Source organism: Rhinopithecus bieti, unplaced genomic scaffold (assembly GCF_001698545.2).
Source record: "Rhinopithecus bieti isolate Rb0 unplaced genomic scaffold, ASM169854v2 scaffold_14936, whole genome shotgun sequence".
Taxonomy (NCBI): domain Eukaryota; kingdom Metazoa; phylum Chordata; class Mammalia; order Primates; family Cercopithecidae; genus Rhinopithecus; species Rhinopithecus bieti.
In genome coordinates this window covers 1,490,624-1,516,740 of record NW_016808811.1, presented here as the reverse complement: position 1 = coordinate 1,516,740, position 26,117 = coordinate 1,490,624, and the positions used below count along the sequence as shown (strand labels likewise).

General features: G+C 35.9%; 1 protein-coding gene across 1 annotated transcript in view; it reads left to right on the top strand.

The window, feature by feature from the left end:
* The window catches only part of CNTN5 (contactin 5), a 1,382,289-nt gene that overhangs the window by 1,313,172 nt on the left and 43,000 nt on the right, over positions 1-26,117 (top strand). Inside the window, exons 19-21 of the mRNA XM_017887230.1 lie at positions 9,479-9,549; positions 11,023-11,257; positions 20,830-20,939. Of these exons, the coding sequence (XP_017742719.1) occupies positions 9,479-9,549; positions 11,023-11,257; positions 20,830-20,939 (416 nt within the window). The remainder of the gene's footprint in view (positions 1-9,478; positions 9,550-11,022; positions 11,258-20,829; positions 20,940-26,117) is intronic.

Here is a 26,117-nt window from a genome sequence, read left to right as displayed (position 1 = left end):
CTATTTTGATTTATCTGTCAGAAAGGTCACATATCTCTCTTTCTCCAAGATTGGTCCCCGGTGCCATATTTGGTTCATTTGGTGAAGTCACGTTTTCCTGGATGGTCTTGATACTTGTGCATGTTTATCTGTGTCTGGCCACTGAAGAGTTAAGCATTTATTGCAGTTTTTCGCAGGCTGGGCTTGTTTGTAACCTACCTTTCTTGGGCAGGCTTTTCCAGGTACTTGAAAGGACTTTCATATGGTTATCTAGCTGTTTCTGCTTTAGGGGACATCCCAAGCCCAGTAATGTGGTAGTTCTTTGAGACTAGTAGAGGTACTGCCTTGATAGTCTTGAACAAGATCTGAAAGAATTCTCTGAATTACCAGGCAGAGACTCTTGTTCTCTTTCCTTACTTTCTCCCAAACAAATTGAGTCTCTCTGTTCTGAGCCACCTGGAGCTGGGGATGAAGTGACATAAGTAACCTGGAGGCCACCACCCCTGGAACTGTGCTGGGTCAGACCTGAAGCCAGCACAGCATTCAGTCTCACCTATGGCCTGCTATAACCACTACTGAAAGTCACTCGCTGGTGACTGCCTATGTTTGTTCAAGGCCCTGGGGCTCTACAATTAGCATGTAGCAAAGTGAGCCAGGCCAGTGTCCTTCCTTTCAGGGTGGTGAGATCCCCCAGGGCCTAGGCGGATCCAGAGGTGCCATCCAGGAGCGAGGGACTAGAGTTAAAATCCTTAGAAGTCTACTTGGTGTTCTATTGTGCTGCAGCTGAGTTGATACTCAAACCACAAGACACAGTCCTTCCCATTCTTCCCTCCCCTTTCCAAAGGCAGAGGAGCCTCACCACATGGTTACTGCCACCAAAAGCCCATGGGTCGTACTGCCAGTCTACTGCCAGTGTTCCCTTAAGGCCCAAGGTCTCTCAAGTTAGCTTTTGGTGAATGTTGCCTGGTCTAGAACTCACCCTTCAGGGCAGTGGGCTCCCTTCTGTCCCTGGGCAGGTCCAGGAATGCTGTCAAAGAGCCAACTCCTGGGATCAGGGACCTGAAGAGCCCTCTTAGTTCTCCACACCTCTGTGGCTGAGCTGGTACCTAAGGTTCTAGACAAACTCTCCTTTACTTTTCAAAGCAGATGATTAATCCTGCCAAGACTGTCTTTCTTTTCAAAGCAGTGGGTTCCTTTCTTGCCCAGGATGTGTCTAGAAATTTCATACAGGAGCTAGGGTCTGAAAAGAGGACTTCACAACCATGACCAGTGCCCTATACTCCTGTGACTGAGCTGGTATCCAAGAAGCAAGAAAAAGTTCTCCCCACTCTTCCTCCTCCTCTCCTAAAGTGGGAGGAAGGTATCTCTTACGGATCTTCAAGCTGTGCAGCCTGGACCAAGGAAAGGCATGGCATCAACACTCCCCCAGCACTCCACCCCAGCTGATATTTTAGAGGTCACATGTTTTCCAAGTCCACTAGCTCTGAGCCCAGTTCAACACGGACTTGCCTAGGAGTTGCAGTCCTTGTGGCCTAGACTACCTTTCAAGTTTATTTAGGGCCCCAGAGCACTCGAGCCTGAGGTGGTGAGGCTTTCAGGAACTCAAGTTCTGACCACTGCGATGGGAGATTTCCCTCTGGCTAGGACTGGTTTAAATATTCCCTCTGGGCCGGGCACTGTGGCTCACACCTGTAATCCAACCACTTTGGGAGGCCAAAGTGAGTGGATCACCTGTGGTCAGAAGTTCAAGGCCAGCCTGACCAACATGGTGAAACCTCATCTCTACTAAAAATACAAAAATTAGCCGGGTGTGGTAGTGGGTGCCTATAATCCCAGCTACTTGGGAGGCTGAGGCACAAGAATCACTTGAACCCAGGAGGCAGAGATTGCAGTGAGCCAATATCACGCCATTGCACTCCACCCTGGGCAACAGAGCAAGACTCTGTCTCAAAAAAATAAATAAATAAATAATTTAAACAAATAAATAAATAAATAAATTCCCTCTGTGGGTGGGTGTCAGCTGAGTTTGGTCTGGTTTTGCTTTCTTCTATAACCAGGCAACACTGAATTTAATGTCTCACAATTGCTGCACTCTCCCTCTCCCAAGCAAACAGATTTTCTCTTCTGTGTTGCGGGGCCACTGCTGGGGGATGGAGGAATGGTGGTCTCAGTGATTCAAGACTGTTTTTCCTACCTCTTCAGTGCATCTTTCAGCAATTTGAAGTTTAAACCAGATACTGTGAGTGCTCACCTCATTTTTGGTTCTTACCAAAGTGCTTTTTATGTGCAGCAATGTCCTTGCCAAGAGGACAATCAGTGGAGCCTTCTATTCTGCCAACCTGCTCTGCCTCCATCTCCTATATTTAAGTGTAATTTTCTTACAAGTTTTAGTTAGAGATTAGATAGATTGATAAATAAAGATAGATAGCCCTTGTTTGATTTTTGAAATGTGTAACATCATCAAACCAATATATAAATTTGGGATAATATAATGGAAATACTTTATTATTTAAAAAGATGACACTCAGGAGAAAAAAATCACATGTGGGGAAATGAATCTGAAATATACACTATGGGTGAAATGGAAAAATATATAAAGTAAATACAGCATTGTCAATTGTGTCATATAATTGAATTTTAATATTCTGTAAGTTACATGTTCTTAACACTGTTGAAAGATAAATGAAAGCCGGGCGCAGTGGCTCACGCCTGTAATCCCAGCACTTTGCGAGGCGGAGGCGGGCAGATCACGAGGTTAGGAAATGGAGACCATCTTGGCTAACACAGTGAAACCCTGTCTCTACTAAAAAATAAAAAAAAAAATTAGCCAGGCGCGGTGGCGGGCGCCTGTAGTCCCAGCTACTCTGGAGGCTGAGGCAGGAGAATGGCGTGAACCCGGGAGGCGGAGCTTGCAGTGAGCCGAAATCGTGCCTCTGTGCTCCAGCCTGGGCCACAGAGCCAGACTCTGTCTCAAAAAAAAAAAAAAAAAAAAAAAAAAAAAAAAAAAAAAGGGAAAAAAAAAAAAAAAAAAAAAGATAAATGAAAGGGAGAAAAGATACAGTTAACTATGTACCTTGTCATTCAGAAAGGTCTGATCTTCTCTATAGTATAAAATTTCTATTATCTTCAAAGCTATTGGTATACATCTCAATATTTGCAGTTTATTTCAAATTTTAATGAATTATATATATACACACATGAATGAATATACATACAAGCTTATGTGTGTATGCATATTTTAAAGAAAAAAAAATGCACCTATAATGAAAGGCTGGAGTTTTTATCTAGATTAATGTTGTACTGTGCCACTTAATAGCAAGGTGGACATAGGGAAGAAGTATTTCATTTAAGGCTTAAATTTCTCACTCATAAAATGGGGATACCACAACCTACTCCTTTTGACCATTGTATTAAATAAGATTTTTTAAATGCATACAAAGAGCTTTGCACAGTGCCTGGCACATGATAAATGCTCAATATTATTGGAAGCTATTTTATTATATCACCTCTATTGTTAATTTAAATGAGTTATTGATTTATTAGATGGAAATTTACAAACTAGTAATCATGAAAAAGTATATTTTTTCATATTGAGAAAGCATTTTCAGAGTTAAATGCATGTTTGTTGATATAGTAAGAACCCTACAGTCTCTTGGCTTGCAGCTCTGCAGTCAACTTCCCAAGATACCCTCACTGTGAGAAGTCTCCACTGTAGACAGCTAGCGTTGTATCATGCCTTATCATCTAGTCCACTAAGACAACAGGAGAGTCAAGAGAACGTTTTAGCATATGGAACACACTACAGAGCATGAATGTCTTCTAAATCATCCTTGCAAACCTCTAGCCGACTTTCCTATGATGCTTTCTCATTCTTCTTATCTAATTAGTACTGTCTGTAAGGAGGTTTGATATTTCTCAACATTTAGCCATTTTCTTCGGTTCTTGTAGCATAGACAAGGCAGAAGGAGTAGTGGAAAAGAAGTGTTGAATGAAAGACTATGCTTACACATTTTTTCACACATTCAAATTGTTTTGCTTTCTAGTTATTTTTTTCCTACACTGTATTCTGTCCCTTCATTCTCTTCTGACTCAAATGGAAAATTACACACATATTTCTGGCCACAAAAGGAAAAATATGTTTTCTACATTTGAAAATTCGAACGCCAGTAAATAGTCGTAGAGGTTAAAAAAAAAAACAAAAAAAAAAAAACGTTTTCTTCTTCTCCCACCATTGCTCTCCACTATGCTTAAAGTGATCCCAAACCTCAGCTTCAAATAAATCCTAAGCACTTTTATGTACTAGAGCAGTCGCATTTTCACGTATTTAAAATTCCAGTTTAATTTAATTAGAAAATTAAATCTCCAATCCAATTCCATGTTCTCCCATTCCTTCCCACCACAGGCCTGACCCAACAGCTATGATCTGTCTTTTCTTTCTTTCTTCCTTCCACTTTATTTCCTACTTTCCAGCTGTGCTCTGGCACTTTCCAGGTCAGACAAGAAGGAGAAAATTTCCACTTAGATGGTGCAATTTGTGGTTCTCACATGTGTGTTAAATGTTCTATATGATGGCCTTTATCCACACGCTGCTGCTTTCTCTTGTGGGGTGCATTGGGTTCTTTGAAGACATCTTGCCCCTAGCAGTCAGCCTTATTGGGTGTGATCCTAACAACCCTATTCAAACCTATCTTCATGACTACTTGGTTCACAGTTACCATTTCACATTCCCCACCAGCCAAAATCTAGAATTATAGGATATTCTCAGGAACTATTTTGGCCTCTTCTCCTGAGTTTCCTCAAGTAGATCAGTATGAAATTGAGGTATTCTAGAAAACTCTGAAGCTCAATAGCCTCCAGACAAGGCATGATCGGTAAGCATCTGAACTTCTCTGGAGTGGTTGTCTTGCTCCTCTCCTTATTTACCTTGATGAAGAAATAATATCCCCACTTCTCTATTGACAGCTGGGGTTGGAGGGAGATGCTATAGCAAATCCACCTTCTAAACTGACAACCTTGTTTTAAGACAGCATTACTTGCGCATGTATGTATATGAGTTGGAGGCAAGCAATGAGAAAGAGTCATAAAATTGGTTTCCCTAATTCGTAGCGAGACCCGTTTTCTTCAGCCATTCTCACTTTAGCATCTGAGATTACATGTGACTCATTCCAAGTTCAGAAAATAGTCGTTTAACTTCCTCTTACAATTTCTTAAGTTGTATATTACCTTCTGACTCCTACAAAGGATACTGCTCTGTTGACATTTGTATTTTCACAGTTCTTGTCCATGACGGTGACTTACAAAATTCCCTTGAGTTCAAAAGTTATGGAAGAGACACAAAGGAATATTATTATAAGATGGGCTGGATTAGTTTTATCTGGGGTATGTGAATTGGCTTTGTATATGCTTCTTCTTGCCTTTTCTTTCTCCCCTTTTAGCAACAAATCTGATACAAAGATTATTTTACCTATTCTTTGCTTTTAGTTCGTTGTGGATCCAGATAAACAAAGAGAATATGAGTTGAGATAAATACCATTCATTTTATACACTCACCTCCTATCTTCTTGACTATTGCTACTTATAAAGAGGTTTATAAATCAGAAAATTCTTACATTTCCTGAAATATCCTAGCAATCTCTTTCACAAATTCAAATAGCTATTTCGCCTAGATTTGCAGATTGAAACAAGCTATGGCAAAACTGAAAGCATAATTCCTTTGGTACTACCAAAACAATATTATTGGAATATCCAAGAAGGATATTCTGTTTCAAGATTATGTGTGCATAGACTCATGCTGAGCTTTCAGCGACTCTCATAGAAGACTTCACCACTTTCTCTTTTTTGAATCTAAACCTATAATAATATTAAATAATATTTATTGATTATAGTTCCGGGTACCATGATGAATAATCATGAAAATAACCTTAAGAAGCAGGTATAATTAGTGTCTCCATGAGACAATGGAAATACAGGTTAAAAAATATTTTCAGTAAAGCAATTAGAGTGGTAGAACTGAGATTCAAGCCTAGATCTTTCTCACTCGCACTTCTCACTCCCACAAGAAAACCTTTACCATTTGTACATACCACTTTATCCACCCTAATAAGAATAAAAGCATTATTTAAACTGTTTAGGAAGTACCACTGGTTTTTTCAGGGGATGGGGTCGGGTGGTGGGCAAGGGGAACTCCTTCAATTTAAATCTTTCTGTAAACTAAGCCTGAGTTAGAATCAATAATGGAAATATTCCTGTGCTACATACTTCAGTTTGAGTAGAAAAAATATATTACTTTTTAAATGTTCCTCTTGACTTCTACCTTTGTATACAAACTCCCTCCCTTCCCTCTTTTCATTGTTCGGCACCTTTCTTTACAAACCAATTGCCAGATAACCATTGAGCTCCAAAATATGGCCTTTCCCAGGTCTCGAATAAAGCTATACTTTTCAATGAGTGGGGTAAGCGCTTACTGTAAATTGGAAATTTTCAGGGAAAAAAAAGATTGCTAAATTATCTCATGTTTTATTTTAGTTAAGTGCTAATTAAAGTGTGTTATTAGTGTGACTCACTTTGTTCAACCTACTGAGAAGTTCTTTGATATTCTGGCGTGGTTCAACTAAGGTAGTACACTATATTTTATTCATTCTGTGTTTCCAAGAATGTTTTCAATGTTTAAGAGGAAAAGAGACATGAGTTTAGTTTGTATTTCAACATGCCAGGTAAGACTTAACACAGCTAGGCATCTGTAGCTTGTGGACAAAGTATCAATTACATTATCTGCTTACGGAGGAGCTTTCCTCAGAAAGAAATTCAGAAGAATCAAACTTAAACCTGCTAACCATATGTATAAACTTGATTCTCTAAGCTAATATGCTCATGACATTTATCAGTAGTTGACTGAGGAAGAAGAGTCTAGCTGCTTAATCCTGGATTCAAATTTTATTAATTATATTTAAAATATATTTGGTCTTAAGGTAAACATGTATTTCTCTGGACTCAGTGAAAGCATTTATTAGATATTTGATTATATTAATTTTGTGCTTCTAGCAAGAATTATAGAACTTTAACACCATAAGGGCTCAGAAAGATTAAGTCAAATCCCTTCAGATCACGAATATGTTGTTTTATAAAGGGATATAATTAAAACCAGTGGACTCCATCAGTGCAGAGATAATAATTGTGTGCCACCAACTTGAAAAGGAAATGAATGTACATGGGTTTCACTGATTAGCTGCATGTAATTAGGAAATGTAAGCCAATTGGAATTAGAGCACCCAATTCAAATCTTGTGCCCACGACAACAAAACACTGCCTGAGATGAAGCTATTACAGCCTAAAGTTTTCCATTAGTGAATCCAATTATATCTAGTAAACGTTTTTTAAAATTTGAGTAGCTGTTACTTATACATATATGGTATTGAAACATGGTAAGCCATAATGCCTCTTTTGTCAGCTATTGTTCATTAAAATTGGAGGTAGGGTAAGACAAGCATGATCTTATTTCTTTACATTAAGTTGAAGATGGCCTATCTTATCTTGAAAATAAATTAGAGGCAGTAAGAAAACCTCAAGGACCTGATTCTCAAGTAATAAAATAAATGTTTTAAAACTTAAATCATTAGTTGAAAATTGAAATCAGAGAGTACTTTCAAAAAATGAATTAAATTGAAGTGAATCAAATCATAGAAAGCCTTCTTTTGCTTTCTTAGTTTCTCAAAATGGAAATTTTCCCCAGAATGTTCACTTGTTTTTTCTTTTTCTATGTTTTACTCACAAAGTTAAAACTTTGAAAAATCTAAATTGGTACATTGTTTTTTAAAAATGAAAAAGTATCAATGGACATGAAACAATCCAACAAAAGCTTCAACAATTTCGATTTCAAATAGTTACTTTGTTTTATTCTATTCATATCTTTTAAATAGGCTTCTAGATGTTCACTAGAGCACCTACAGCCTACTGTAAAACTGTAATCTAGAGTTTCTGAGCATCATTTTTTTTTTTGTTTTTAGATGATGTTTTAGGGTTGAACAAAGTAGAAAAGAATCTTCAATGCCTAGTCTTTCCACAGAAACCTATAATCTTAGGAATGATGTCCTTAAACAAGAGGATTCAAAGCCCTAAATTTAGAGTACAAATTTAGTTCAATTTAATGGACAAAGTACTGGGTCTGGTATACATTACCCATGATGTTATTTAAATGTGAGTTTCCAGAGATAAATGTGAAGAGTGTATGTGTGTATGTGTGTGTATACATTTTTTAAAAAACAATAATACTAAGAGAAGCAGTAATGGCACGATATCAACCATTAATATCTTGTATCCACTATGTATTTGACTGTGCTTTGATGGTCACAATATTCAGAAGTCTGAGATTAGCCAAAAAGAGAATATTTGAAAATTTGGATCCCTGTCCTTTTACATATACAGTTAAACCAGCTCCATTCTTGTGTGTCTTACCTATAACATTGACCAGAAAATAAATTTAGACTAATACAAGATAACAGTGGTTTTTCAGACATGGTGATAAGGCATACTGACATGTCACAGTTTGTTACATGTGGCCATAACTATGACTACTAATACATAACTCAATAAATGATTTGTTTGCTGTTCATATAAATTAGGTCATATTTACAGATATTGCTCTAATTGCATCATTTTTCTCAGCTGAATTCCATGTGATTTATTGAAAGAGAGGAAAAAGGGTATCCAATTCCATGCAATTCTGAGAGAATCCATGAGATGAACTCCTCATATGAATAATCCTCAGTATGTATGTAACAGTGAAAGAATAGAGATTGGTAACTGCTGCTGCATAATCCTATATTGGCAGCAGCTGCATGTGCCTAAGCAAGAGAATTGTGTTCTCGGAGAAAAGTGCCAAAGGATACTGAAATGTAGACCCTGACAAATAAAGGTTATTTATTTCAATTGAGTCAATTCTATATTCACAGGTTTTGCTCACCCTCTTTTCTGGCCCAAGGAGAATTTGTGTTTTTTTCCTTTCCAGGAGTATATAAATTCCACTTCAGTTTTTCTGGTGNGTTTAAAAAAAAAAACAAAAAAACTGGAGCTTCCCGGGGGTTCTGGTAAGGCAGTAACGCTAATCTTGACCTGTGGATTTTTCAGTGGCTCTGCAAGCCCCGGGATAACAAAAAAGGGTCACGTCATTAGCAAAGAGGAGAAAAGTGAGCTATTTTATGGGCAAAATTTACCAATCATTATTAGATGTTCTTAGCTATAGTGTTAATTATTATTTAGAAATTGCTACCACAGAGCATTTTCAAGAGGTGTGGTACGATAAGTGGACACGAAAAAAAAAAAAAAAACATATCAAAATCTGCCACATAGATTTGAAAGCAGGGTGTTTCTGTCACCAATATTTTGTTTTAATCTTTAATATGACCATCTGACTTCAAACAAACTTTTGACTTATTTCAGGATTTTATCCAACTTAGGTTGGGAGTTCTTATTCTCCTCACTCTCCACCCATTTTTATCTACAGTTCCGAAGACAGCGCCCACCAATGTAAGTGGAAGAAGTGGAAGAAGGCATGAGTTAGTCATTGCCTGGGAGGTAAGAAAAATACATCTCTCACAGAGTACTTCAGGTGTTTGTTTGGCTTAGTGTGCGATTTAATTATTTTATGATTAAGTAGTCCATTTGATTCATTTAGAGGCTAAAACCAGTGGGAGGAAGGAATTAACCACTGCTGAATAAATGCCACATTACCCAGGCTATCTCATTTAACCCATACAACAATCTTATTAGTGGGGATGATTTTCTTCATTTTACAAATCATGAAACTGAGGCATTGTTACATACTTTCCCTAACAAACAGAATTGTGACTTTGATTATAAAATTTGTGTTACGTTGTCTATCTCATCATATGGCCTCCAAAGTATCATTTGTCAAAGAAAAACAGTGGAGATGAAAGGGGAGGGGGTGTGAAGAGTACATTTATTCTCCATGAAGCCACCTTCCTTTTTTGATGTTAAATAACCTTATTATTAAATATAACTATGTAGCTCACAGGAATCTGTCTTAGAATATACAGAAATGGAAATGTCTGTTAGAGCAAATAGAGCAACTCCTTGACAATCTCTAAGAACAATAGGAAAGTGTACAGAGATATCTTTTCCCAGTAAGAATTATTCCGTGAGCACATCACCTATCCTATTTTTTTTTGTCCTTTCCCCTTTTCTTCAATAAAACTTCATATGTTGTTTTGATGTCTATAGAGGTATTAACTTTCCAATAGCTGACCTTCGCTGAGATGAAATCTCTCTAAATGGAACTGCCTTTCCATGTAAGCTTTCATATAATGGGCTTTGTCTCTCTTCCACCACTTAATACATGGCTTTTCTTCATAACAAAATTCAAGGAAAAAATCTACTTAGGAAATATTTATTGCGTATCTACTGTGTGTGAAGCACTGTGCTAGACAGTGGCTGGTAACTTTTCCACATTGACTGGTCAATCACAATTATTCTTTTCTATGGTGTGCAGTTGAAGCCCATGTAACAAATTTAAATCTATGCCATGTAGCACAAGAAGCTTCTTGAATACCATAGTCCAATTTTTTCATGTCAGTAACCATAAAAGCAATTGCAAAGCACACTAGAAAAAAAGGTTTTAACATTACTATATCTTACTTTTGTGGTCTAAAGGGTTCTGCAGAACATTACCAATGACAAGATATTCCCAACCACCAGACCATAGGACAGTTTTCCCCAACATGTTAATCCAAAAATCTTCATTTCATATGCATGACTAATTGGAGCAAATTTGTTTCACTTCAAAAGTTTTCAATTCTCTTGAGATTTTGTACATTTCAACTGATACAATTTTCTTCTTTTACCTTTAAAGCTTTTAACTTTCAAAGAAGTGCCAAAGTGATTGTACTATTTTGGCTTCCAATGTAGTATAAAGATTTGAGATTTTCCCTTTCTGTAGCTATCTATATGTGTTTTAAAATTAAGAATTTGGAGAAAGTGGATTTTTAATCAATCATTTTGATGATAATTAATTACATTTTTCTTCTTTAGCCAGTATCTGAAGAGTTTCAGAATGGGGAAGGCTTTGGCTATATTGTGGCTTTCAGGCCCAATGGAACACGTGGCTGGAAGGAAAAAATGGTGACATCCTCTGAAGCTTCCAAATTCATTTATCGAGATGAAAGTGTCCCTCCTCTTACTCCCTTTGAAGTGAAAGTTGGCGTTTATAACAATAAAGGAGATGGGCCTTTTAGTCAAATTGTGGTCATCTGTTCAGCTGAAGGAGGTCAGTTTTTTATTCCTATTATTTTTATTTAACACTTTATTTTGTTATACAAATAATCAGATATTGTTGTACATATATGAGAAAATACAAATAAGGCAAAAGAAATTCATAATCTCACTAAACTTTTCAGATATATATTTTCCAAGCTTTTTTAATTTTTTAAATTAAAAGTTGATTATTCCACGTATGTTTATGTTTTTCACACCCTAACAATATATGGCAAACATATATCCATGTAAACAACAATATTGGTAATCCCTGCAGTATAATCCTTTCTCTGGGTGGACATTAAGCCAAACATCTTTAGTTTGAAATTTAGATACTTTTATATTTTTTCAATATATATGTAAAGTAGATTTAAATAAATGCTTCATTTTATGTGACAAATAAATATTTCTAACCCTATGCATAAAGCACTGTACTAATAAAGAAGTTTCAGACAGGGCTTTTTCTTGGAAGCTTTTCAAACACATCATGAAATCCTATGACAATCTTATGAAATAGACATTATTATCTCCATTACGTAGAAAGAGAAATTGACTTTCAGAAAAGTTAAAGAACATGCTAAAGGTTACACTGCTTGCAGCTGAGAATTAAATCCAGGTTTGTCTAACCACTAACTCCTTGATTTTTGTATAACATGCTGCCTTCATATGCATGACCATCTTTAATTCACAAGATAGAACTCATAGGTAGGCAGTACCGAGTAGACAATGTACCTATTTTACAGATGCATAAACTGAAAAATGGTTATGCTTAATACATGGTAGAGCTACAGTGGAAACCCAGCTTCCGACATCAAAGATCCTGAGTTGTTTCAAGTTTTAACAAAAAATTCAGTTTTTTTGGGTGAGAGAAAGTATAATAATAGATTTAGCCTCTTAAAGTTAGCTTTTCTTCTTAGTCCTTCTTCTATTCAAATGTAGGATTTCAATTGACCTTATAAGTGGGGAAAAAAATGAGAAAAGGAAAAAACAGACTTATGTTTCCTAAATTTACAAATGACTGAGAAAATATTCCACCAAAGGCAGCATTCATTTTATCCTCCCAATCAGTGTGGGAAATATAAACTAACCTTTATACTTCCTCTGTGCCCACATGCAGGACTTGAACAGCTCAATAGTATTATTCATAATTAATTATTATAAAATGTGAATATTAAAAAACAAAGATAATGTTTGATTTATGGAAGATGCAGCTTTTCAATAGTAAGCTACATCATATTTTTATAATATAGAGCCAAATTTTAAAGCAGAATCAGAAAGTTTACTTAGCATAACAATAACCAGGGAAGTGAAGAATCAAGTAATGGCAAGGAACTATAGGTATTCTGATGAGATACTCATTGCACTTAGCATCTCAGATTTCTGAGGTGTTTTCAGATAAAGCCCGTAGGCCATGTTACTTATATTATCTAACGTAAAGGTTAAAATCAAATATGAAATTGGAATCTCAAGCCTTAATCTACATTTATGGAAACGGAGTATCAGAGAAGTTAAGTAACATGCTCAAATTAACACCAGTAAGTGACAGTTACAGGAAATGATAGTAAGTGACAGAGCTAGGATTTTAACCAGGTCTATATGACTGGAAAGCACATTTTTTAACTATTACACTATACTGCCTCATCAGGAATGTATACAATAATGATATTTTCTATTATTTATTGCTCAAAAGATCTATTTTGAAGTACATGTGTTATTCAGGAAGTGCATATTCTTTTTCCTTTTAAAATGTTGGAACCTAATTATCAATTACATAGCGCCAAAGGTCACATGAGAGATTAATTGGAGAAGTTTGTGAATATGCTTTGTATAGTAACAACAGTGCTGCCTGTAAGAAATTCAGCTTTGTAATTTCTTTGTCAACCTTTACTTTGAAATTAATTTATAGCAACCACCTTGGGTTTTTTTACTTTGTGTTTTCTTAAACTTGAAATGGCTTGCCTTTGGAGATTTCTCTTTCAAACTAGATAGAAAATGTGCATATTTTCTTTTAAAGACACTGAGGTTATTCCTATAACATATTTCATAGTAATGTAACACTTCATTTTTTTAGTCAACTGAAATACAAAATATATTAGGCAAATTAAATCTGGACAGAGTCCTTTGTTCTGACAATGAAATTCAAGCATATATTTAGCATTTTCTCACTAATTAAGTTTACAAATTTGGAACTTTATATGTAAATATGAGTAAAGTGTTAGCATCATTAAAGTGTGTCAACCAAGAAAGGCAGGACAAGGGAAAAGAAAAGCATTTACCTGGAGTTAGCGGAAACTGAGTCCAAATCTGATCACACTAACTAGACCATCTTGGGCAGTTTATTTAACTCTCTGAGGCTTAGCTTCCTCCACTTTAAAAATGAAGGTCTTAAAATAGAACATCTCTGGAATCCTGTACAAATCTAAAATTAAAACTCTGTCAATTTATTCTATATTCTAAAGCATCATATTAGCCGGGAGCAGTGGCTTATGCCTACTATAATCCCAACACATTGGGAGGCTGAGGCAGGAGGATCACTTGAGCCCAGGAATTTAAGGCTGCAGTGAGCTATGACTATTATGGTACCACTATGTTGCAACTTGAGTGAAAGAGTGAGACCCTGTCTCAAAAAATTAATAAGTGGATTAAAATAAAATAAAACATTCTTTTCAACAATTGTCTTAGTACAGATATAAGATGCACTTTTGCTATACAATAAAAAGGGAAAACCAACATCCTTTTTTAGTCACTTCACAATTTGCTTTACTTAAAAAGGAGTGAGCATTTCAAAGATTAAACCATTTTTAAAAAGAGTAAAGGCCTGTAATGCACTTGTAAAATAATGTATTACACTCTTAGACTCTTGCCAGTGGAGGTTTCTCCCCTCTATGTCTATGGATGTTCATACAGCTTCACAGTGTGTCTTTTATCATTACACTCTTGCGCAAAGCCCAACTAATCTGAGCTAGATTGTATTTCTCCATAAGACAAATCCTGCTTCCTTATTCTTCCGTTAACCCAATCCACTTGTTTATCACCTCAAAATCCCTCCACATTCTTAGATACAGTAAAGAACAAGAGGAGTGAGACTGCCTTTCTATTTCCATTTACGGGCTTAGTTCTTCCTCTTCCTTTCAAGATTACAGCTACATGCCTTAAGCACTGTGAAAAAGCCACCTTTTCACAGCCGATACCAAGCTGGGAAGAAAAATGTCAAATGCAGCTACCAGAATTTATGTTACTGGGAGGGAAGCACAGAACAGAAAAACTTACAAGGCACACCTTACAGTACTACTTCTCAACCTGTTTCCCAGTGGAACATGGATAATAGATGACATTCATACCCAGAACATGCTTTTATACGTGTTTATGTGCATTCTCCATTCTCTGTATCCCTTTCTTTTCCTCTCAATAAAGTATATCAGAATGCAAATAAAATTACATTATTTTAGAGAAAACCTTGAATTGACATGTTTTTTCAAAGAAATAATCATTTACAAATGTTGATGCTTGATCAATAAATCACTTGGGATATGACCTTAAGTCTCACAACTCTGAGGTTTAGTACTGCCCTAGAGTATTCTCAGAAAAAGTTTCAAATGCTTTTTCTGCTAACCTTTCAATGTTGCCACAAGAGAAGCAACCCTTAATGACTCTGTCAGTGCGAAACGGCATCTGACATAAGCCCTGGAGAAGAGAGATATTTGCCTGCCAAGATATCCATGTACCCTGTACATGTGTCAAATATCTTTGCCATTTAAACCAAGCAAGGTTTATGGGCATTCCTAAGCCTGACTTCAGACCTCTAGGGTATGATATAATTCTGTACAACACCCTTATTTTGGAAACAATTCCGTTTGTTATAAAAAGAACAGTGAAATTTCAAAATAAGTTCTCAAAATGCATGGTAAAGTTGATAAAAAATAATTTTTTTCCAAGATAAAAAAATTAAATTGGCTTTTTCTTCCACATTTCAAGAAATAATGAATACTCAAACATACCCATTTTCCACTTAGTTCTTCTCACCGTAACTTCAGAAACGAAAAGAACTGGAGCGTTCAATTAAACCTAATGGAAAAACAGAAGAAAATTTGATATAGTTAATTATAGTTTGAAAGATTTATTTACTTGTGATGTGCTTGATCCTTTATCCTTTCTAGTTTTCTTGGCTTTTGCCTTATCTGTAAAAAATGTCCTGCTCATATATTTATTAAACCTAAAAAGCCTGTCCTCATTTGCAGAAAATGATATACAATTATCTCATTGCAAGTGGAGCTACCACAGCCCAAATTAAAACCTAACATTCCTAAGCTGTTATTCTCCAGATCCATCCTTAGCTGAAACTGAGCTCAGTGGGATTTATGTGAACTTGAAAATTAATAAATTGACATATTAGTTGTAAAATACAAGAAATAATTTTCTGTCTTTTCCAGATGATCTATTTGAATTAGTGCCTATAAAAGTTCAACTGCAGCTGTCTTCACTGAATTTTTAAATAATGAAACCATACCTTTTCTCTCAAGGAGTTTATTAAACTCTCTTTTGATTAATGCTGTTGCTCTAGTGGTCTCTTGGAAAGGGATCTCTTGGGAAGTCAGGTGTATAGTCAATATTACAAGCACATACCTTAATATTACATGAAGAACTCCAGCTGCTAGGTCACTTAATACAAATGTATCATCTAAATTCATGAACATGGTAATGCTGTTCAACATTTTTAATCTAACAGAAACAAACCTATCAATCAGCCTGTCCACTACATATCCCAAGATTACACTGAAGGAGTTAGCCATGGCCTAATTAATATCATCACAAGTAACAGGAAAAAAAAAAAAAAAAGAGGTTTCCTTCTAAGTCTTTGATTCCACTAGATATAATGCTAGTACAGTCTCAGAAATAAGTTTCTGAACTTTTATTAAATTACCCCAGTGTAATAGATGGGAGTGAGAGTGGCAGAAAACATCCTGTGGTTTAGAGATCAGGAGAGTTTCAGAGATGCCTGAATGTGACATGACTGAGGAGGAGCTGTGCAGCTGAGGTTCAAAATTACCAGGGAGTCTGTGAAATAGGAATCAAAGGAGTTGATAGTGAGCCTGTGGCAGGGTTAAGTGGGTGATGATGGGGACCTAGATGGTTTCTCGCAAGACCTAGAAATAGAGAGCCCAAGTGGGGAGCCCAACACAAACATTCTTGAGAGAAGTTAGATGTAGAGGGGCAAAGGGGAAAGAGAGAAATAGAAAAGGAAAAAAACATCAGGTGAGTATAACAGAGACATAGGCACAGAAGCAGAACAGTGTGGTGCTCAGGGCCTGAACGCCTGTGTTCAAATCCTCCCTCCACATTTAAGCAGCTGTGGGGTCTTGAGTAAGTAGCCTAACCTCTCTGCCCCTTGATTTCTTCATCTGAAAAAATGCTAGTAGTAGTAACATGGTTGTTGGGAAGATTAATTAAGACATGTAAATAATTAATAACAGGGTTTGGAACACAGCAGAACCTCAATAAATAGCAATTATTAGTATTTTGAGTGATCCCTTCATCTATTTTGTCTTTTTGTTTACTTCTAATCTTATTCTATCCATTCCTCTGTCAGTTATTTGGAGGCAATTGGGCAACAAAAGAAGGAACTATCTGTTTTCTATAAAACTTATTCTGTCACTCAAATGGACTCTACAAGGTGAAGAATGAGCCAGCCTCTGTCTTTATGCCAATTTAAAAACAGAGGACAGAGTATTTGAGTCCCAAGTTCTAGTTGGAGCTTTTTCACAGCTAAAAGCAGAGTATGGATAAATCAACTTCTGTACGTTTTACTTTTCTAATCTGCAAAATGACAGCATGGATTTAAAACAGGTCCATTACCCCAAAGCACATAGGAGTTAGGTAAGAAATAAAAATAATAAAGTACTCTTGTGTGAGACAATAGGGAGTGGTAGGAACTCTGGCATATGTAGAAGCACATGCCCAGACTGAGGGAGTCCACCACTAAACCTCATCGGTCAACACTCAAGAATTCAGGCTTCATACTGTCTTCTTTCCCCTGTCCCCCCCAAGCAAGAGAAGCCAGAAATTCATCTTTTCTTTTTTTTTTTTTTTTTTTTTTTTAATTATAAGTTCTAGGGTACATGTGCACAACGTGCAGGTTTGTTACATATGTATACATGTGCCATGTTGGTGTGCTGCACCCATTAACTCGTCATTTACATTAGATATATCTCCTAATGCTATCCCTCTCCCCTACCCCCTCCCCACAATAGGTCCCGGTGTGTGATGTTCCCCTTCCTGTGTCCAAGTGATCTCATTGTTCAGTTCCCACCTATGAGTGAGAACATGTGGTGTTTGGTTTCCTGTTCTTCCGATAGTTTACTGAGAATGATGGTTTCCAGCTGCATCAATGTCCCTACAAAGGACATGAACTCATCCTTTTTTATGGCTGCATAGTGTTTCATGGTGTATATGTGCCACATTTTCTTAATCCAGTCTATTATTCATGGACATTTGGGTTGGTTCCAAGTCTTTGCTATTGTGAATAGTGCCGCAGTAAACATACGTGTGCATGTGTCTTTATAGCAGCATGATTTATAATCCTTTGGGTATATACCCAGTAATGGGATTGCTGGGTCAAATGGTATTTCTAGCTCTAGATCCTTGAGGAATTGCCACATTGTCTTCCACAATGGTTGAACTAGTTTACAGTCCCACCAACAAAATTCTTATTTTCAAATGTTGGTTTAAATTAATTTAACACATGATGTAGACAAACAAAACATGACTAAAGACCCACTGTCCATGCATTTGTGACTTTGGAGCCAAATGACTTCTAGAGTCCTTTCTAGTTGTAACTTTCCATCAATCGGTTACAATGGGATGCTCAAAGCGAATGGCCAGTTTCAGTGCAAACCAGATGTTCTGTGATCCAGTTAATTACTTCTGTCTGCAGACCAATTTTTGACCCAGTTGAAAATGTTCACTTGGGTATAAATATTACATACTAAAATTTCTGGGAAAATCTGACTAAGGTCACTCTTTTTACATGCTGAAATTTCTAATTCAGGTCAACATAGATCAACTTCTGATACCAGTCAGGGATGTTCAATCTTTTGGCTTCCTTGGGCCACATTGAAAGAAGAAGAATTGTCTTGGACCACACATAAAATACACTAACAATGATAGCTGATAAGCTAAAAAAAGAAAAAAAAAAAGTTACAAAAAGAAATCTTATGTTTTAAGAAGTTCACAGATTTTGGGGGGGCCACATTCAAAGCTGTTCTGGGCCAAGCCTGGACACGCTTGATTAGATTAAGAGGGTGAAAAACAATTTAAAATGACTCTTCAGTTCTTGTTGATTGATTCACTGTCATTCAATTATATGAAATTATAACATGCAGTTCCCCAAAATGCAACTGTGAAATGTAGGTGTGATATGACCCCAATTTAAAATCCTTAGAACTTTTAAATAAAAATTAAGGTGCTTGTTTGAGAAGCAGGTTTCTGAACATTTTTATTTACTTTTACTTTAACATTTTTTAAGCTTTCTATGTGAGAACTACTTAAACTTGTACAGTAGTACTGAAAGTTGATAGAGAAATAATTCCTTTCTTTGGAGATAAAGAGATAGGGAAAGGTTGCTACCCCACCACATGTTTTGTGCTTCTGAAGTTATTTATCCCCCTGCAATCTTCTTTGACAAAGATGTAATTGCTTCAGCAATATAAAAGCTGAAAGAAGGCATTTGGAACACAAATCTCTGCAATGCATTTATTCTGAAGAGAAGTAAAACTGCTACTGAATAGCAAATGATATTCAAAATGTGGTTTCCTTTCAAATAAACTGTATTCTAAATCCCAGAGATCAAGTTGTACACACCTCAAAAACATCAACATTCTTTCATTTACTTGCAAAATCAAGAATTTTAACTCCTACTAAATAGCAATGGGGAAAAAATGTCCGTTGCAAGTCTGGTAATCAGAATTCTAGAATAAGAGAAGATTTTTCCAGAATGCATGTTTTAAATTGGATAGATGCACAAATAATAGGGAGTTGGAAAGTGAGATGAGGGAAACCGCTGAGCAAAGGAAAATAATAAAAAAAAATTCAAAAGGTGACAGAATGAGCAATTATAATTTATACTATGGCAGTAATTAATGCCAGCTTCTGTGTAAAAATTAATGTGAATTCACCAAAGCACTTTGAGATGACACAATTATAGCATGTGTTTTTAACAAAGGTTTGGCCAAAAGAAAATAATTGCTTGGTGCAAACATGGACCAACCAAGTTTTTGCAGGCTCCTTTTGCAGTAACAGGGTAGATATTTTTGACTGATATATTTCAATTAATAATATATAAAAGCATTCCAGACACATGTATGACTAGCTTCTTTTAGAAAAGGAAACACCTCAGAAAATGATATGGCTTCAATGTTGCCTTTTAACATTTTATTTAGAACTCAATCTTTGCTATATGGTTCCCTAAATTGAAGAAAATAAAACAAAACAAAATTTCATAGGTGAAGCTGAGCTCTAATCAGTGACAAGGGGTTAGTACCAAAATCTCTACAATTTTTATGGAGTAGAATTTTTTAATAGACTTTTTACAGAACTGTTTGAACTAATGTATGGCCTTTATTCTGCCATTTCATTTAACGTGTGTTTGTGACACAGTATTTCTGATTCAACCGTGTCAATACTAGAAATATTTTGTTCCTCACATCCAGTGCAGGCTCGAATAAAGTGCACCTTTTGATGGATGCCAGTCAGACATTGTGTGTTTCAAAAAAATTAGTGTGAAAGGTCACTGAATGTAGAAACAAATGAAAAGGTGGTTTTGAGCCACAGCACTGAGCCCTTCAGGGACTTTCTTTTCCACCTGCACCTGTCTTAAAAGTCAATGCATGCCATTTAAATATCATGATTCATAGCATATTCCTTATATAATCACAAAAATGTAGTTTTGTGGTGGAACAACAAAAAGTGTCTAATGAAATTTAGATACTATTTATGCCTACACAGAATAAAAAATAAAATAATATGGTATTTTGTGAATGAACATTTTTAATGCCAAGCACAGTACTAAATATTTTATATGTACTATTCTAATTAAAACCAACCTTTAAATCTATGAGATAAATACTCTCATTATAATCATGTTATAGATGAGGGAACTAGGGCTTAGAAAGAGATAAAACAACTTACCCAAAGGTAAATAAATAGCTAAATAAGTATTTTAAGGCAAAAAGCAACAGCAGCAGCAACAACAAAAAAAGCAAACTCTGACGCCACAGTCCATTTTTATAGGCATTATGCTACACTGGCAGAAAATTTAAGTTCCCCAGAAATGTCTTAGCTGATCCAAGGATTAATGTCTTTGCCTGTCTTGCTAGATTTGTCATTTGTCATTGGTAAGGTATTGATGAGACTTGACCCAAGTATAGAAATCCAAAAGGATCACCTTTATATTTTGTTGTGTTTTTTATAACTACCACAGCACTTCATTTCAAAAATAAGGTAAGAGGAAGTTAACACCTGACAGACTCAGGTGCAGTGCTTTGATGGACATAAACTTTTTATAATTGTGTTTTATTTTCTTTCATACAGAACCCAGTGCTGCTCCCACAGATGTCAAGGCAACAAGTGTGTCTGTGTCAGAGATTCTCGTTGCATGGAAACACATTAAAGAGAGTCTAGGAAGACCACAGGGATTTGAGGTATGAACAGAATGATCAGAATGATTGAAAATAAGCATTGTTATTTCTTCTGGCATCACATTCTCCTAAAGATAGGTCTCGGTGACACTTCAGAATTGCAACAGAATTTCTTTGAAATTTTGTTCTATGTTAAAGAAACTAAGAAATACTATTTTACTGACATCTGTTATATTGCTCATTAACTGGTTTATTTTTCAGTACAATAGCTTCCATAGCACTATGCAAAGATATTTTTAAAAGATGAAAATAGAGTTTTAGACAAAAGCAGGAGCTATAGGTAGATATTTAATGGTGTCCAATTTATTGGTCATTTTAAAAGTTTTTGTGTCTTGCTTTCTAATACTTTAACATACAAATACAAGTTTTCCTTTTGTACTTTCTTGATATCTCTTACCCCCAGTGCTGAATTATCAAATTTTGCTTGGAATTTAATGATCTGTATTGTATCTATGTATTCAGATAGTTTTTTTGTGTGCCTTAAATGTTGCTATTTTTAAACATAGTTATTCCAGTCTTATAGTGGTGAACATTTCATATCAAATGAATAACACCAGTGAAATTTTAGCCTCCACAGAGACTAGCAGATTGTGAGTAGTCTGTGAACATGAATATTCTATGATAACAAGGTTCTGCTTCTCACACAGCTCTTGTTCTTGTTCTTGCCTTGCTTGGCCAGTCGTGGAGAGGAATAAGGGGGATAATGTCTAAAAGACAAAAAGAATTAGCATCTGACCCAAGACTTTAGTTGCATTTAAAAAATATATATATTCTTGCTTTTCCTCTGCTTCAGTTCCCATTAAGAAAAAACATCTTGTGTTTTGAATAATGATCAAGTATAGGGCTTATACACTAACATGGTTTCCAGGCTGAAACATATTTTTAATTCTATTTGAGTTTTCAAATAATGCCTGATAATTATTGGATTAACATACAGGTGGTATTAGATAATGATTTCTATGATAAAGAATTTATACCATCTTTCTCAGAGTTATAGCAAAAACAATTTATGGGAAACCATTACCTATTTATACAATATCATGGACTTATTTCTGCAATCTAAGTTCAATTAATTATTTGGAATAATTTAGTAAGTATCTCATTATGACTGCATGTTTATGTAATGAATATTTCTGTTTCTCCCAATCCTTCAGGAACTATATTTGTTCATCATTAAATCTCAGCAAATAATAGTATATATATTTGGCCCATAACTGACCACAATAAATATATGTTAATGAATGAATGAATGTTTGTGCAGCACAATTAGCCCCTTTCTATCCAACTGCAGAAAACACTGTGGTGGTTTGTCCAGTTTCCCTTCTCTATGGAGGAGGGACAGTGTGCCTCCTCCAGCTGCTGTGAGTGTTGACTGCTAATGGTTCTCAGCTCCCACTCTAGAGAATTGCCCTCCACGGAGGAGAGCTACATTACTTGGAAAGTGACCTCACCACACTTAGTCAGCCTAAGATCAATGACTGACTGATACTGGTCTCTTACCTCAGGGAGGAAACAACTTTATGGTGTAGTTTATGATACAGAGCCTTGCTGTGTGCATCAGGCCAAAGCCAGATTTCCTGGAACCACATTCTTGCTCAGCTCCCTCTAGCTCCCTATTCTGTGTTCCTCCCTTTTTAATAGGTTTTACCTGTAAGCATCCTCACAGTAAATAATATGCACTAAAATCCCTATCTCAAGTTCTGCTTTGGGGGACTTCAACCAAAAGAACTACATTAGTGTGAATACACTCTAAACCTCTGAATCGGAACATCTGGGGCAGACGTCTGGTGTGTGTACTTTCAGAAAGCCACAAAGTATATTCTGGTGCACGGAAGAGTGACAACCCAGGCTCCTATATCTCAGAGGGATGTTCCCTTTATATAGCCAGTCACCCTCAAGCTTTCTTTTTTTTTTTTACCTGCCCTATTAGCATGACATTCAGATAACCATCATTATTCACCATGTTGACATCTCTCTGTGAGGTCCTGAAGAGATCACATGTGCACAATTTTTCCCTTCCTAAATATAAATCATTCATTCTTTAATTCAATAAATATTTATGTAGACCTATTAAGTACCAGACATTGAGCTAAATGCCAGGAACAAAACAATGAGCAAAACAAAGTCCCTGCTCTTATAAAGCTTGTATTGCAGTAGGGAAGGCACACAATCAACAAACTAAGAAATAAGTGTATGATTTTTTTTTAAATATGTGATATACTTTCAGTTGATGATACAGGCTATATAGAAAACTAGGGCAAGAAGGTAAAGAGTGAGAGAGTCTGATATTTTACAGAGGTTTGAGAAATCAACCTTTCTGTGGTTGTGACATGTGAGTAGAGACATGATGTAATGAGAGACAGCAGAGAGAACAGCAAGCCCAAGAGCTCTGAAGTACTAGCACGCTGGACTTCTTCAAAGAACAGGAAGTGAGTAATTTTGGTGAGAGTAGGGAGCAGAGGGAGAGTGGTAGCAAGATGATGATGAAGAGATTATCAGGACAAGGAACAGGTTTCTGGGGTCTTAGGAACCAGAGAAGTTCAGATTTCATCCAAAGTATAAGAAGTCATGAAGTATTTCTAACTGGAAGCAACAAGTCAAGATCTGACATATTGAAAGCCTCTCTCAATCTAGAAGGTAGAGAATAGACCCTGGGGAGGACCTCAGAGAGAAGAGCAGAGGAACAGCTATTCCATCCTCAGTGACAATGAGGCTGCTTTCTACTACAGTGGTAGCAGTGGAGTTGATAAGAAGTGGACATTTTAAAATATACTTTGAATTGAGGTGAGACAGAATTTGACCACAAACTACATGTAGGCTATGAAAAAGATGAGACAAAGATAATTGCAGAGATATTTACCAAGAAAATAGGTAAATGACATTGTCATTCACAGAGATGAGGAACTCACAAAGAAGAGTAGGTTTTAGAGTGAAAATCAAGGATTCTGTTTTGGATCTTGAGTTAAGAGGAAGATTGGGGATGGAGCTATATCTATGGGAAATCATCAGAATATAAATAGTTTTTACGCATATACCAGCTGAGATCACTGAACATTTGATAAAGAAGGTGCCTGAGAATTGAGCTCTGGGGCGGCCCATAATTTGGAACTCAGCAAAGGAGAAGAGAGGTTCTGGCTGAAGAAACTAAGAAGGAGACACTGAAGAAATGCAGAAGCCAAGAGAAGAATTTCAAAATGGAGAGAATGTTCCATAGTGTCAAATGCCTCTGGGAAATTCAGAAAGATGAGACCTGAGATTGCCAGATGGATATAGCAATGTGGAGACTGTAAGTAACTTTGTTGAGAGAAATTTTATGAAATGCTGATAATGAAGGCTTGACTGGAGGTTAAGATCAAAATTACTCAAGAGTGACACTCAAGACCATCAGAGCACAATGTTTTCACTAGATTGGCTTCGTTCAAAATAACTTATTGCAAGCAAAATGGAATATATTTAAAACAGAACGTTAATAAGAACGAATCAAATTCTGGAACAATCATCATAATGACCACATTTTGAATTAAAATAAATCAACAAAATTCTGACAATGACTTTATACAAAAGCACTAGGACAGACTTCATGGGCATAGTAACTATTCCATTTCATAGTGCATTATAAATTGTAGTTTCAAAATATGGCATCTTGTCACCAGAAAATAAAAAATCAACATCTCATTAATTTGGAAATTTTTGCTTTTTTATAATAACATATTAAACTTTGGCTAAATAATGACAATTAACTTATTTTTAAGTTCATTCTGTGAAGACTTGATTTTGATTTACACTGTTTCATAACTGAATAGCTGACTGTATATTTAACACTAATATGATGTAGGTGAACTTTCAGAATCTCTCTTACTCTCTCTTTTCTGTACTCTTTTTCACCTTGAAAGAGAGCTTCTGCCTCTGTCCTTCACTGAACACATCTCGGAATTTATACTGCTCTCATCTTCTCCCCCATTTATTTTTTCTCTATCAAAAATGTCACTGAGTAACATTTTCTCACTTTTTTAAATTTTTTTTTTTTTTTTTACTTTTTTAATTTAATTTTACCCTAATTATTACTAAAATATAATGAACCCATAAAGCTTAACAATTTTGCTTACTTTTATCCCTCTTTTTCACTCTATCCCTACCACAATCCTATCTATATTTACTAATGGTCGAATTCAGAGCATGGTGACAATGAAACAAATATTGAAACAAGGGCATTTGTCACCAAAACCAAATTAATGGGTTTCACATTTTATATACTTATAATATCAGTCCTATGAGTCACTTTTCTAGCCATAATTTTAACTTTCCCTGCAAAGTCTAAAACAGCAAGCTACTACAAAAGCATTAACTATGAACCATTTTGAAAATAGAGAAGACAGTGTTTTCAGCTGCCCCTCTTATTTTTCCCAAATCAGAACATGAATAAGATGGATAAGGTTCTGCTCTTATGAATGTTACATCCTAATGGGGGAAGACAATTTTTTTAAAAAATCAAGCAAATAAGTAACAAGATAAACTCTGATAACAATATACATGGAGGGTCAAAAGTATAGCAAACCTGGTTCCTGTGAGAACAGAAAGAAAGTGAAGCACTGGAAAATTAAAATAGTTGGAGGATTAGGTAGAGACAAGATATCTATAGATATATGGATTATGAAAAAAAAGTTTGTATTTTATTTGAAGTGCAGTAGAAAGCCATTGAGACAATTTAAGGAGGGAAGCTACAATGTCCAATTTATGGTTTTTTTTGTTTGTTTTTTGTTTTTTTTTAATCACTCTGGCTGCTCTTATGTGAAGAATGAAAGGGAGAGGAAAGAAAGGTCAGAGCATTGCAGTTAAGAGTTATCACAATAATCCAAGCAAGAAATGACTGTGACCTAGACTTCAGCCATAGCAGTGGAGTGGGAGAGAAGCAGGTGTATTTTAGAGGCAGGACTGGCAAGATTTGCTGATTGATCTGATGTGGAGGAAAGAGAAATGATGATTCCTGCATCTCTGGCTTGGTCACATAGGTAAATTGTGCCATTTACCAAAAAAAATGAAGGAAGCTGAACAAAGAACAGATTTGAAGCTAGGAAATCAAGAGTTCTATTTAATCACATTGAATTTTTGATGCCTACTGGAAATCTAAGAGGGTAAGTCAGACAGGCAGTAGAACATGCCAGTTTGGAGTCTAATTGAGAG